Source organism: Thermobia domestica, chromosome 5, assembly GCF_964235325.1.
Source record: "Thermobia domestica chromosome 5, izTheDome1.hap1.1, whole genome shotgun sequence".
NCBI classification, from domain to species: Eukaryota; Metazoa; Arthropoda; class Insecta; order Zygentoma; family Lepismatidae; genus Thermobia; species Thermobia domestica.
Genome location: NC_137458.1, coordinates 235,322,802 through 235,338,144, shown reverse-complemented (window position 1 = coordinate 235,338,144; position 15,343 = coordinate 235,322,802). Strand labels below are relative to the sequence as shown.

The 15,343-nt window shown below is 35.6% G+C and overlaps 1 protein-coding gene across 4 annotated transcripts in view; it reads right to left on the bottom strand.

Moving 5' to 3' along the window:
- LOC145686459 (uncharacterized) overlaps positions 1-15,343 on the bottom strand; it is a 201,606-nt gene that overhangs the window by 151,917 nt on the left and 34,346 nt on the right. For all 4 annotated transcript variants that reach the window (XM_081759778.1, XM_081759781.1, XM_081759779.1 and 1 more), the window contains 2 exons: positions 11,202-11,653; positions 9,298-9,490 (listed from right to left, as the gene is read on the bottom strand). In XM_081759778.1, the coding sequence (XP_081615904.1) occupies positions 9,298-9,490; positions 11,202-11,513 (505 nt within the window). In that variant the 5' untranslated portion in view covers positions 11,514-11,653. The remainder of the gene's footprint in view (positions 1-9,297; positions 9,491-11,201; positions 11,654-15,343) is intronic.

Here is a 15,343-nt window from a genome sequence, read left to right as displayed (position 1 = left end):
TCATTTTATTCCATCTTAATATTGCAATAAATCATTCGTCAAGATAAACAAGACGACACGAAAAACTGTTACATTCAAATGTGAACTACAAAATTTATTTTTATCTGGTTTTTAAAAGAATATCAGCCATTCCGCGCCAAAGTAAACATTTGAGTGAAATTTTAATTTTGTTTGCATTAATTTGAAAAGTACCTGATAAGGGCGATAAATATTCTGATTATTGAAGTAGAAAAAAAAATCCGCTTATTTGTTTTGTTTTCTGAATGTTACACCGTCTAACTTAACATGGAGCCTGACGAGATTCTTCTGAGACATGTAGGGGACGTCAGTTTCCGACACAGTTATTCAGTCATGTGACTGAACTTGAACGGCAAGTTTTGGAGGGAAACAGCCATTCTGTGTTCTATTGCCAGACACTGTTGTTTGCAAGAAAAGGCTTGTGGTTTTCTTGGAAATGGCTCCGAACTTGTCGCTCCATTTGGTGTCCCGTCCGTAAGAAAAGAAGTGAGAAACTTCATTCTATATTATAAAATTTTAATATCATTCTGAAAACAGGTAAGCAAAGCAAATAACCTAGTATCAATTTAAACTCGAAGTTTAATCAAGCTGTTGGTCATACTTAACAAGTGAAAGGCTTTTGAAATTGTGTCCCGTGTGGCCCTTCCGCAAGTACTACCCGGTACTATCAGAATTGCTGTTTGATTACATTTGTATTTGCCGCAAGAAGTTTGGCTTTTATTTTTAGTGCCTTTGCTTCAAACCTCAGAAACCAAATGTAATAAAATGACTTGAAAGCAGTTGCATCTATAGATAGATGGCAAGAGAACTTCTTGTCTTTCCCATGTACTTTTTTGTGCCTAACGAAAAATCAAAATTGCTCTTACAAATTTTAACCAAGAGAATACAAACTTTCAGACCGATTTGTTGATTTTATATTTTTTCATTGTGAAGGTTTACTAGTTCAGTGAAACAAGTAAGCTATTTTAACAATGAAAGAAGTACAAAGTCAAAATATGTAACTGGTGAATAAAGTTTCTTTGCAACTTCACACGGGAAAGGAATTTTCGGTGGGATAGGTGCCACATTGAAGAGAATAGTCTGAGAAATAGTAAGGACAGAGCAAATGGATATTTCCACAACAAGATATTTTACAAATGTTGCAGTGAACCTTGTAAACCTCAAAGAATTCAACTCTTTGTTGGTGATGAAACTGTGGGTGAACAGCGGAAAATACTAGAAAAACGGTGGATTAATGTTTGTTCTAGTCCGCAAGTTCAGTCTCGACATTACTTTCGCCCTGTTGATGAACGTCACATTGAAACTGGGAGAACTGTTCACTCAGAGAAACATCAGTGCACAGTGTGGAAACACAGTAAAGAAGTATCATCAGATTCAGACTCCACTGATGGTCACCTTCAAACAGGGTGACATTAGAAGTTGCAGAGTTACTGCAAGTGCAATGTCATATCTAAATGATGTGACGCAATTTTTGTAAAACGTTTCGACTGTATAATATCATACTGTATTTTAATTTTGGAAATATTAAGTGTAGTTTTACTTACTTTTAGGATAACAGTTAAGATAAATGCAATAAACAGCACGTTAAAAGAGGTCTTATGCATTCAATTCTTTTGTCCCGTCCGTAAGATATTTTTTGTACCGTCCATAAGATTAATTACTGATGATTATAAATTTTCTAAAATATTTCCGTTATTAATAGTAATAAGACTGTAGCTGCCAAATGTCTTTGGTGATCACTCTGAGTTATCGGAATTGTACATTTTAACAACTATCAACAATTCTTATTAAATGTCTCGCAGAATTATTTACTTACAAATGTTTCAGATACACATCAATGTCCATTTTACACTGAACCAATGTAACAACGTATATAAGAAATAACAAAAAAGAAAGAAAAAATTTAAAAAATTAAATAAAATATTACAAAAATATATTTATTCAGGGTTGGCTGGTTTAAACCAACGTGGTTTAAACCAGCTGGTTTTTTAAAAAAAAACAAATGGTTTAAACCAAAAAACGAAAAATGTTCGTAAAAATGTAAGTGTTTGTAAAATCTTGATAAACACACATTTGTGGGTTATCACGTTTCACTCCCGTATATTATCGTATTATATTCAGACCTAAATTCCCCATTCATTACTCAAAAAGATTATACTACTAAAGCAACTTTTTTTAAAAATAAGTTTATAAATGTTTGTTTTGTGATTTTTTTGTAGTGGTTATTATTATATAATTGTAATCAAAGAAAAATTCTAAATATTGTTTCCTTTCAATGTTTACTATTGATAAAATACATCGAAATGCCGTACGTTTTTGTGTGTGGTGAGGGGGAGGGTCATACAGACCCCACGTGTGGCATTTAGCGAAATGAGAAGTATCTTTTCTTATCTATTTATGTATAAATGTGTCTGAGCCAAAGTGGACTCAAAGTGATATTTTCAGTCAAAAATATCAACATCTGACAATAAACTATTATACAATGATGCCAGCCTGAAGTATAAGGAACGTTGTATAATTGATAATCTGGGCGTTATAAATGTAAGTAACGTATAACAGCGAGTAAGGCGAGAAGGTACGCGAAAATTGAGAACGGAGACAAACAATTCGGAGTTAATTTTCCCATTGATAGTTTTATGGAGGAACAGCAAGACCGCCACCATACGTCGAGTAAGTGGAGTCTGAATATTGAATTTGTTTAGGAGCTCTGTTTTATTAAGACTACGCACTGAAGGAACTCTTCGTTTGACAATGGCAAGAAAAAAGTTAACAGAATCAAAACGGGATAAGTTTGAGGCACAGGCCATATTCCATATCGGTGAGCAATATTCGATTTTAGAAGATACAAAAGCTTTGAAGAATTTGCTGAGTGATTTGAGATCACGAATTTCAGTAAATCTGTAGGACTGTTATTAATGCAATATTTGTGATAAATTTTATTTTTCTTCAAAGAAATACTAAGAGTACAACATTTTTGAGGGTTTACGTTTAAATTTCAAGTCGTACACCAGTCAGTAAGTTTAGTAAGAATTTGTTGAAGTAGTAGGGCATCATCTACGATAGAGATTTTATGAAAATTTTACAATAATCAGCAAAGAGAAGAATGTTCGTAGATGGTAAAGACAGGAAGGAAGGGAGATCATCCATGTAAAGAAGAAATAGCAGTGGTCCTAGAACACTACCTTGGGGAACTCCAGAAAGAACTGAGACAAATTTCGATGAAGCATCTGGCATAACAATACGTTGCATACGATTAGTAAAATAATCCTTTAGCAAAGACAGGAATTTGTCATGAAGATTAAATCTGTTGGATAGCTTGTAAAGAAGCATATAGGTGTTAATTTTGTCGAAAGCTTTGAGAAATCTAAGTATATTACATCCAATTGAGAGGTTTCTGGAATAGTTTATAGCATGAATAAGAAATTCTGATAAGTTGGTGAGGCAGGACTTCTGTTGCAGGAAGCCATGCTGTGCAATGTTCAAATAAGAGGCTGTGAACTTGTAAAGTCTGTCCTTAATGATTTTCTCGCAAAGAATTGACCACGGAGAGAGAAGAGAAATGGGTCTATAGGAACATACATTAGTTTTACTGCCAGATTTATAGATTGGAATAATGTCAGCCTGCTTCCAAAGTTTGGGGGAAAAAAGCCTTCTGTAAAACGTCTATTAAATAATAATAATAATAAACAGGATAAGCAATTGACGAGGCTGTATTGCGAAGGAAGATTGTATAAATATTGTCGGGACCAAGAGCACGATGATCAGGTAGAGCTAATAGTGACCTGACTTCAGCGGGCGTAGTAGAAATCAAGGATAGGGAATGCGAACATACAGCTTCAAGAGCAGGTAGAGGATTTGGTACCGTCTGGGTGGAGAAATTTCTGTAAAAATAATCATTGAATGATTCAGCTCTGTGTTCTCCAGTAACAGTGCTCCAACCATAGTTGAGGTTCATCGGTATACTAGTTTTATTTCTCCTTGAATTAATGAGAGAGGAGAAGCTGTTAGATCTCGAACAAAACGAAGTTGCAATGTTGGAGATGTAACTTTCGTATTTTTTTCTAAGTAGGAACTTGGCGTATCGACGATTTGCGAGAAACTATTGTAAGTAAACTGGTTTGGATGTTGTTTCCAGAGTGACCACGCGAGCTTCTTGTTTTTCAAAGCAGACCGAATCTCAACATCAAACCAAGAAGGAAACTTAGATGATTTCTGCTGTTTCTTCAGGAACAAAGTCTTCGACAGCAGCTACACAGGTATTAGTAAGAAGCGCTGTAGCATCGATGGTACCATTTTCCAACAAACACCATGGAAAAAGATCTAAGGCACGGCAGGTATCATCTCATGGTGCTTTCTTGCACAGTCTATTAAGATGTTTCGCAGGACTAGAATTTCTGTTAGAATATTGTTCTGTTATATGCCAAAATGTCCCGTCCGTAAGAATGGAATGGCTGATATACCAATTAATAAACAGTAATTCTTTATCAAGAAACACTATCTCTGTAAGAGTGAGTCTTAATAGGTTCGTTTTTGTCTTTAAAACATATCACGCACCTGGATGTAACTCAACTACTTTTTTCCCCTATGTGAGGTGGCATTTAGGGAAATATTATGTACTCATTTTTTAACAATTTCCTGTTAAGCAATTCAATTTCCATTCCCGCTTTGATATTCCTTTATTTCAACTATTAATCGTCGTGAATTTACTGCTGGATGAGTGTCGGTTAACTTTCCCCTACAACAATACATCTTAAAATTAATTTTGAACATCAGTCACCACTAGTTATCACAACGTGTTCAACTCAGTGCTACTTCAGCACTTTTCATAAGAAGTTCTTACTCCTGATCCACATAGTTATAACCTGCATTTATTTATTTTATACAGGGTCGGCATAAATGAGTCGTTCATTTTGAAAAGGCTATATTTTTAAAAGTGTTACACGTACACACAGAAAGATATATGAAAAGAACCAGAAACTCACCAAGTTTGTATTGTGTAGAGTTTGGTACCCCCTTATTGGCACATCCCAGTTCATGACTAACTAAACGATGGGAATATATTGGATTATAGGAATATATTGATCAAACTTCAGGGAATATTTGAAGATATTCAGCGACAGAACAGGCCGAAAAATTTAAAAAAAAAAAAAAAAAATGATTAGGAGGAATGTGCGCTCACAGCTGTGGCTTTTATTCTGGAGAAAATCGATGTTTGCATACATCGTCGATAGTCGATTGTTTGTTTTTTTAGCCACATTTATCGCCGAATGTCGTAAAATATTCTCTGAAATTTGGCCACTATTTTCCAACATTCGCCTATAAAATCCGTTGAAAATTTAAAAAAAAAAAAAAAAAAAAATTAAAATGCTAGCGATAAGGTATTGAAACACCGTCTTCCACAATGCATAAGCAGAGGCCGACTGGATTCGGAGTTCCGTTAAGTTAGTTCCGCGGCCACACAGAAAAGTGACATTTGTATAATCATACAATCGAATAGGAGTAGCAAAGACATTTTATCAGCCTATCGATCCGGTTTGCCAAACAGAAGACAAGTTGGAAGACGCAATTGCCCTTCACCTCCTCCCTAATACCTTGCAAAATGCGTACGTTTTGATCTTACCACCGTATTGGGACAAACAAGAAAACCTCCCAATTCCAAAAATGAAGCGTGCATCTCAAAAATAGTTACTTCAAACTTTTTGCATAAACTGTTAAATTTTGAAGTTTTAACGCTTGTAATTCAAACACGCTTGCGATCGATGATTTCTCCGTTTGCGTAATTGTTTCATATGTAAAAACGAGTAGATTGAGCATAGTATTGACATGAAGACAAGAGCAACACCTCGCGACCTTCCCTAGTAAGAGTTGCATTTAATCCAATTCAGACCAATTTTTGTACTCAATATTCCGTCCACTTAATATTCTGCCAATTTTAAAAAGTATCAATTTCAATGCGTGCGCAGGAATTCGGCACAAATAGTTTTGTTATATTACACCCTACCTTGTCTCGAGGTTCTCAATTATAAAAGTTCAGTAATTGAGTTAATAAGTTTACACATCATTGTCAACCGATTCCTGGCAAATCATAACACACAAAATAACAGCTACATTCTAGTAGTAGAGGTAAACTAATAATTAAAATGTTTTCATATAGATTTTGATGTGTAAGTTTTAGATATTTAACACAAAGAAGATGGAAGCAAGAAAATATATAAAGGAAAATTGTACTTCTTGCTATAAAAAACTGTAAGCTCTGACGAGTCAAAACGCAAATATTAAGCGAATGAAATATTGTCTTTAACAAGTAGAAGTGTCATGTGTACATCACGTGAAGGAGTTTGGTTTGTGACTACAGAAAACCACTTCTCTCTATCTATTACTGTTTTTATTGTCTGGAGATGGCATTTAAAACTGAAAGTACTTTGAATCTGGAGTTAACAGAGAAGATGGTACCTACTTTTAGAACGCTAAATCGATTACAGAAAAATCGCTTCTCACTATCTCCTATCCTTTTTCCTTTATGCAGAGCTATATAGAAACAAGAACAGTGCAGTGCAGTGGATTTCTATCACTTCCGGTTTTAGTATAGAGTTAAATTACAGACGAAATGTATTCTTGGGACGCTTAAGTGATTGCAGAAAACTGCTTCTATCTATTATAGTTATTTACTCTACAGCGATAACCGTTAAAACCAGAAGTGTTGATTTTCTGCCAACTCCGGTTTTAATAAATAGATTAGAATGCAAAGGGAATATACTTTTGAGGCACTTAATTGAAAAAAAAAAAAAAAAAAAAAAAAAAACGCTTTTTGCTATCTATTACGTTTTTACTCTACAAAGATCAACCTTAAAATTGGAAGTAGTTGATTTCCACTTCCGGTTTGAGTACACAGATTATATTGGATATGAAATTTAGTCTTGAGGCGCATAACTGACTACAGAAAACCGCTTCTCGCTATCTATTGCATTTTTATTCTATGGCGTTCAATGTTACAACAGGAAGTGATTGATTTCTGTCACTTCCGGTAATGAATACGGGGTTAAGACAGAAGACCGTACCTTTTCTTGGAACGCGAAATCGATTCAAAAAAGAAAACGCTTTTTGCTATCTCTTGTTGTTTTACTTCTATATAGGTCAATACTGAAACCGGAAGTTGTAAATTTTCTACCACTTCTAGTTTCAGCAGAGAGAGTAAAGGATGGAGATTAAATGTATTCTTGAGACATTTAATTGACTGCAGAAAACAACTTCTTTATCTATTACTGTTTTTGTACTACAGTGATAAACGCGAAAATCGGAAATACCTGTTTATATCACTTTAGGTTTGAACATCGTCTCCAAAACCGAACTCTATTCCGAACTTTTGACAGTCTACATTCTAACTAAATTTGGTGCTGATCCATCAAGTAGTTCTAGAGATTTTTTAGCCTCCTAGACGGACGGACATATGGACAGGGTAAATATATAAGGAGTTTGGTTTAGCTCCTTAAAAATTGATGCGAATAGGATTAAATACAGCTCTAACGTAAATAGTTTTTAACTGCTACTATAATCTAAGAAACTTATTATGGCATACTGTATTATGGCGGACTATAAGACGCACTTTTTTCTTCGAAAAATTGTCTCCAAAATTCAGGTGCGTCTTGTTGTTTCATAAATTTGATATTCTGGATACTTTCATCATGTAGTCTGCATAAGGATATTAAAAAAGATCAATACAAGTATCTATTGTGCTATAATGTGTTCCAACATTATAAATTTGAAAATAGAAGCTTTAAGCTAACGTTAACATCAGTGTGTATTTTGTAATTCCATTGGTGTTCGATGCAACCATCATGTGACGAAATAAGAACATAATATGATTTATGTCTGTTTTGGTTCCCGGGTATAAATACTCAGTGAAAGTATTCAAAATATCGGATTTGTGAAACAACATTGGCACGCAAATTAGTATTTAAAAAGGTCGGTAAAATTCTCTATTGTGCATATATTTATTTGATTTTATACGAGTGTAAGTTTCATAAAATAAAAAAAATGAAATCAGTAACATTTAACAGAAGTGCGTGTTTGTAAGAAAAATCAGCACCCTACCGTGCCCCTTCTCGATTCATATCGTCTTTGTGTGGCCAAGCAGTTGGATATTTGCAATGATTTGGTTGTAAACAGTATCGGTAACTGTTTGGCCACAACCTACACAACTTTTTAGCTACAACTTTAAAGACAATTTATAACTAAGTCCTTAACCGAATCGATTTTTCTTCATAATTAATGAACGAAACACACAAGAATATGCGTTTGATCAGTTTTCTCAATACCTGAATATGATTTAAGTGTGTCACATCTACTCCTAAATTCAGTCTACTCTTTTGAAGCGGTGAAGTCAGGTTTCTAATTTGAGCATCAATACTTTCAAAAATACTTCGTAAATTGCATGGAGAAGATTTATTGGTTTGTATTTATGATACCATTTTGTGCAACAATCTTGGCGCAGCCCTTCTGCACTTCATGGTTATCTCACCTCTACGTACATATTCTGCTTTACAGTAAGAATTTGACTTAGTTTCTCCAAGCATTATTTCTGAAATAACTTCACCTGACCCACGCAGATTTCATCGCTTACACAATATAGATAATGATATCGCTTAGAGCAAGATACTTCTTTCTATTTCAATTTATTGTGCACCATTAGTCTACTCAAATCCAATATATATACGATGCTTGTGAGGAAAGTAAAGATACAAAAACATATTTGTACGTTAGGGGGAAAATGTGTACCAAAGTTGGCAAAACTGACAGTAACCTTGATTTATACAACGAATTGGAAGTGATTCTTCAGTAATGCGCTGAGTCTTCTACGAGAGGGCACGCGTTGGAAATGGCAGCACCGAATATCGAACCCTACCAGATGTGAAGTGCGCAGCATTATAGATTCTTGCACGCACAAGAAAAAGTGTCGGACTAGCCACACAAGCCCAGACCTCGCACCCAACGATTACCTTTTGTTCCTGTACCTAAAGACACATATTGGTGAAAATACTTTTAAGACGACGATGAGATACGGGAAGAATCCACAACGTGGTACGAGAAGAAGACGACGGATTTTTTAAGATTCTTGGATACAAAAACTTGTTCCGTGTTTGAACAATGGTGACACTTATATGTAGAAATAGCCTCTGTAACATTATACCCATTGTAGCTTTTTTATGTTCAACACATTTTTGTATATCATATTTTTCATTTGTATCTTTACTTTTATGACAAGCGTAAATAAGTACTTACCATTCGGGTTGTTCTTGATGTTAGCTTGTTTTACAGGTGAACAAACCGGACAATCACTACGTGTACATCGCTGGCAGTGTAAAATAATTCGTTTAGATGATGAACAATGTGGAACTGAACATGATTCCCCTGCTTCGCATGTCGTTATGTGGTTTATAAGATTTCTCATCGTTTTGCAGTGAGGCAAATTACACTATTAAAAAAAAAAAAAAAAAGAAAAGAATCAATACTTTTAGTGACAATATCAGTGCAACACTAGGAAATATTTCGCTATTGCTAAGTAGTAAGTTAATGACTTTCGGGAAAAAATTTAATTCGGGAAAATATTTGATAGAAATGGTTTTCATGAAAGTTTATTTCTAAGTTAAACTTATTATCAAATATTAGCTATTTATTACGCTTTAAGCTGTATGCACTTGCACAACCTATCTAGGTAAAAAATAACAACAATATTGTCGCACTATCCATTGAGATAACTCCATCAGTGGAACTTGGATTCATTTTAGCTCTCCTAACTGTTGAATTTGCAAGCAAAAATATCAACAACTATCCCACAAACGTAAAGTTCCACTATATTATCTTATTTTCCATCTATAAAAGGATCTGCTTTTGGCATCGAATTCTCTTCAAAATACAGAACTAAATTCATGTGTTTTCATTTTCATTGAACATGTCATTTCTATGAAAAAAATGGAATTTATAACTTCATCTATGACTTATTAAAAATTCAAGACTATTTGCTCCAAGAAAATTCAATTATTTTATTTATACATATAAACTGCACGACAAAGTTATTCGTTCAAGCCTTTATTGTCGTCACAGCTCCTTGGATGTCTACAGCATTGTCAAAAAGTCGTCCTCTTAGTGGTAACTTCAGTTTAGGGAAAAGAAATAGAAGCGGGGAGACATATCTGGAGAATAGCGGGGTTGCTGCAGTATACTTGCTTTTGGCCAAATATTCCTGAACAATTACTGCCCGGTACGCGGGTGCATTGTTATTGATAAGGAACCAACTACCTGGGACTCAGTATTCAGGCCGAACACGACGAATTCTCTTCTTGAAACGCTCCAAAACACTTCAATAAAAGTGGGCATTCACTGTATGACCTTCTGGTCCAAATTCATGATGAATGATACCTTTACTGTTGTAGAAACACGGGAGCACTGTCTTCGCCTTTGACTTCTGGCTTCACTCGATTCCGTACCAACGAATGATGCTATGATACTTCAAACGAAAATGAAAAATACTCAGAAGAGTAATTTTTTTCTACCTAAAATACTGAATTGAACAGGTCGAAGAGGATTCAATCAGATTACAGCCATGCTTTCTTGTATGTTTTTCTTTAAGATACTGTTCAGCACAGTATTTTGTAATTCTTCCAACATTACTGTAGCTATACGAAAACTATTTTCATTTCAGGGAAAGAATTTTTACAATAATTACAATGACTGCAACGACTTGTGAAGCCTGGCTCTACACCAGTTGCACAGATGTTCTGCGTCACGCGTAATATATTGGACGATTTTGATACGATTCGTCGAGCTTTCTTCCGAACACAAACTTGAGAAAACATCGAACAGGACAAGTGCAGATATAGTGAATGAACGAAAAAAATAAATAACTATAACACGAATTGTAACAATTATTCGAATAAAACGGTAACAATAATAACAGAGAAAATATAAAACAACAAAAAATTTTAAAAAAGAAACTTAGCTACAATCCAACAACACTGTACGTTCAATCCATATAGCGCGATGGGAGACACTGGCAGAATTTTATGGATAGGGTTTGACGACCGGAACACAGCCTCGTGTTCTATTAGGTGGTCAAATTGGTAGATTTAGGTAAAGCTTCACAACTCCTTGTTTTCACTATAATACTGAAGAAAAGGTACACTTACCTGCCATACTTCACCATTTGCTTGACTCTCTCTTCTCTGGCACTTGTAAGCATGCGACAGTAACGTCAAACGCTCATGAATGGATTTCAATATCTCAGAGTTTGGTTTTTGAGCTGAACCCTGACTCTGAATTGGAGCTCCACTGCCAAGAATTTGTACACCAGGTAAAGTAGCTGGTTGAGGAACTTGCTGCGTGTTACCAGGTGTTATGGATAACTGTGGTTGTAGTTGGGGCTGAAATGGAGGTAGTGCCATAGGTTGATCTTGTTGCGTTAAACTGGTGTCATTCAGTATGGTGAAATTTGTAGGCATTGTAATATTTGGTGTCACACTTCACTGAGCTGCAGCCAACCTAACTGTTGTACCTGGTGCTTGTGTTGTGCAACTATTAAATAAGGACTAACAGCACCGATTGATTGACTCACTTCATTCATTTTCACTTTTCCAGGGACCTGAAACAAATTGCAGTTTCAAAATTAGTGTTTAATGTGAAAATCTGAATACCAATTTTAATTTTAATAAATATGACAGGTATTTATCATTAATTAGTAATATCAGCTCAGCACAGTATGGATAAGAGAACGCGGAACAAAGCATTCCAATATTCGAAATCTCAAGTATTTTGGATGATGACATTTGCCATGTGTGGTCTAGCGGTACCTTGCTGGACAAATGTTCTATGAATACAGCTTGCAAGGCCAAGTAAACAGTGGTTATTTATTCCCAGTCTCACCAGCATATACATAGGAGAACATATTATCCTCATTGAAGGATTTACGTGTTTGTTTCATAGGTTATCTGGAATAATTCGCTAAATTTTACCTAATAAATTCTACAACCACATGTTTTTCATTACATATCCAGTTTACTCCAGGAGTGCTCTTCTTTACGAAGATGCCATTGACGTGATTGTTTTGCAGCGCTGAAGTTGTGCTCCTTTTGCTCTTAAGTCTACTGTCACAATGTCCCACATTCACTTGCATGTTTATCGAGAATAGCGTGAGCATGCTCATGTAAACGGATGAAAAATCTCTTCTATCTTGTAAGTACTCAATGTAAAATCATTACTTGATACCAAGAAAAACTGTGGGTCTTCCTCATGATTTCAGGTATACAAACGAATTTAAAAAGTTTTTGCTCTTTGACGTTCCATTTGATGAAACGCTCGCATAGAGGTAATAAAGTGACTTATGTGCCGGAAAAGCGATGCAGGAGCAGTGTACTCTTGGCCTACGTTAATACGACACTTTGCGCAAAAACAAACAAACAAACAAAAACAAACACAAACACACACACACATATACATATATATATATATATATATATATATATATATATATATATATATATATATATATATATATATATATATATATATACAAAAACAAACAAACAAGCAATCTCAGCTCGTCTAGTGTAGAAGAGAAATGGAAATATTGAAGCAGCTGGTTCGCGATTGTTTACTATATGACTTAAAGGTAGGCCTGTCAGCAGCCGCATCAAGTCGTCGAATACGTCAGGCATTTGAGGAAGATGCTGTGAATGAATGCACCGCTAGGCATTGACATCAGAAGTTCAAGTCGGCAGACCTGAAATTTTGTGATGAACTCTGCAGTGGGCGACCATAAGTGTGAATGACGAGGTACTGAATGCAGTCAGACTTTACCTGCACCGCATAGTCATCAGAAGGTGCATTACAAGCCCCTACTACCAGACCACACTATCATAGTTTTTCTAAAAAAATATATTTGCTCTCTGCTTTTATTTTCAAGCAAGTCACGGTAACCCAGGGAAGTCAAAATTCACAGGTTCAATCACAGATATGTTAACTGCGATGATTGATGATTTTGTTGTAGAACTTTCACTAATTTAATTGTACTTACTTCTTCATTCTTACTTTGTACCATTTAAAAAAAATAAATAAATAGAAATAAAAAAAATAAAATAAAATAAACTTAGCGCTTTTAGCCCAATTACCATTTAGTCGTTATGAAGCCAAATCAATTGAAGCTGCGGAAAGAAACCAGAGGTATTTTGGATCTGGAGAAGTGTATCCAGTTCTAGTAATGTATATTTTGTTTTACTGTTCCGTAGACATCGTTTGTTTTCGGAAAGTGTATGGTAGTCATTTCGATGGTGTTTGTTTCAAACTGAACTTCCAAATTATCGTGAACATGAACAAAAGTTTCATCAGTCTCTTTCGTTCGAATCAGTTGTGTCTGCAGTGCAATATGCATTTTAATATGTGCTTCTAACGTGTTTTCCCAATTGGTACAAAGGTCATAATCACCTACAACATGTAGTACGCATATTCTCGGGTAAAAAGGAAAGTGGAAGGTAAATTTCTGGTAGTACACAACACATCCAATAGTTGTGATATATTTTGCAATACACGCGTTCCATCTCAATTCAGGCAGGGCATGTACCGGTCAAGTCATGGATTTTGGTAATTATTTTTTTATGAATTCCTTATGGAAAATTAAGAAAAACGTATTTTTTTTTATTTTCTCGAAAAAAAAATTTCTACTGAGATATTGCTTCCTTAATTTCATTGTCGGTAATTGCTGAAGACCATAAAGTAGCATTTTGTACTACTTTTGACAAAGCATATCTCAGCAACAAATTAACATAAAGAAGTAATTATTTTTTGTCTAATAGATAATTGTGCGTAGTTTGCAATGTCAGAAGATTACTCCCATGTCTTGTATACAGGGTGTCCAAAAATTGTGGCAACTTTAGAAAAAATTTCGAAAATTACACGATTTCGGATTTTTTCCCCTCTTTTCCGTAACAATATATATATTTGTTGTTTAAAATTTCGAGTAGGCATGACTAGGCTCTTTAACGCAAAAATACTTTAAAGAAGTTGTGACCAAGTCTTAGTTCGAAAAGGCTCACCAAGTCTTATGTTCAACGACGCACTGGTTTAGATTTTATGGCTAAAAGTTTCCTCCGAAAAATTGTGTTCACGAGGCAAGTCGCCGATATTGAAATTTGACGGAAGATGATGTTGCGGTCGCCGATAATTCATTTCTCACCTTTGCGAAGTTCGCAGAACATCTGCTGATACATTAGTTACCATGTTTAATGTCGTCCCTTTCTCCTCTTCCTCCTCGAGCTCCTTCGTGGCTAAGCGGTTAGCGTACGCGCCTATAGGGGGAGACTTGGGTTCGATTCCCGGCGGGAACTCATGTAGTTCGGATTCCACGTTAATCAGTAGGTCTACGTTTCAAACAGCCTCGGTGCTGAACGGGCGCAAAACTCAAAATCAATCAATAAATCCTCCTCCTAATAATAATAATAATATAGTAATAAATTGCTATTTCCAGTAGTAGTAGTAGGAGGTAGAGAGTTCTTATCCAGGGGGCCATGTATTCGAACCCAGAAGTTTTCAACTCTACATATTTTCCAATTATCGTTATCTACACCAGTCGAATGCCGGGATAGTACCTTCAAACTAAGTCCTGATGTATTTCTTTCCAACATTTTTCGTAACTCCGTCTTATGCTGAAAGCTTCTAAATAAAATAATAACAATGACGATTATGATTATGATTATTATTATACTGCGTGGCCAAGTCGGTAACGCGCTCGCTTTCAGTGTGAGCAGTGCTGGGTTCGATTCCCGGGTGCTCAAAAATTTCGGTGTTAACCCTGCATCGTAAGGACAACTGGGGAACTATCTGAATAGAAAGGTAGCGGACTCTTGTTTGGAAAGCCAGGTTATACAACTGTGGGAGCCGAGGCGGGGACCACGTCTCACCCATGCGAAAAGCTGTCTGGCCGGCTTAAGCTGTTCAGGGCTTCGTGCTATGGAGTTATTATTGTAGTTAGTATATTCCAACTGATTCTAGTTTTCCACAAACAAGCGGAGGCCACCACTTCTATGCAACATGTTTCAATGGAAAAATAAATTATACAATATTCTGTGGCCCTTTATTAACAAAAACGGGACATTTCCTAAATAGAGGCCATTACCGAACGGTTGCAAAATCGGGATTTTTTTCTAATGTTAGTCATTGGTTTTGACTGTAAAGATTGGGAAATTCCCGAAGTCCTAAAGACAGCACTTCGTCTTGCAAACGCATTCTCAAGCAGATCATTTCGAGTGTGAATGTCGTGGAATGTGCTGTGGGTGGTTAG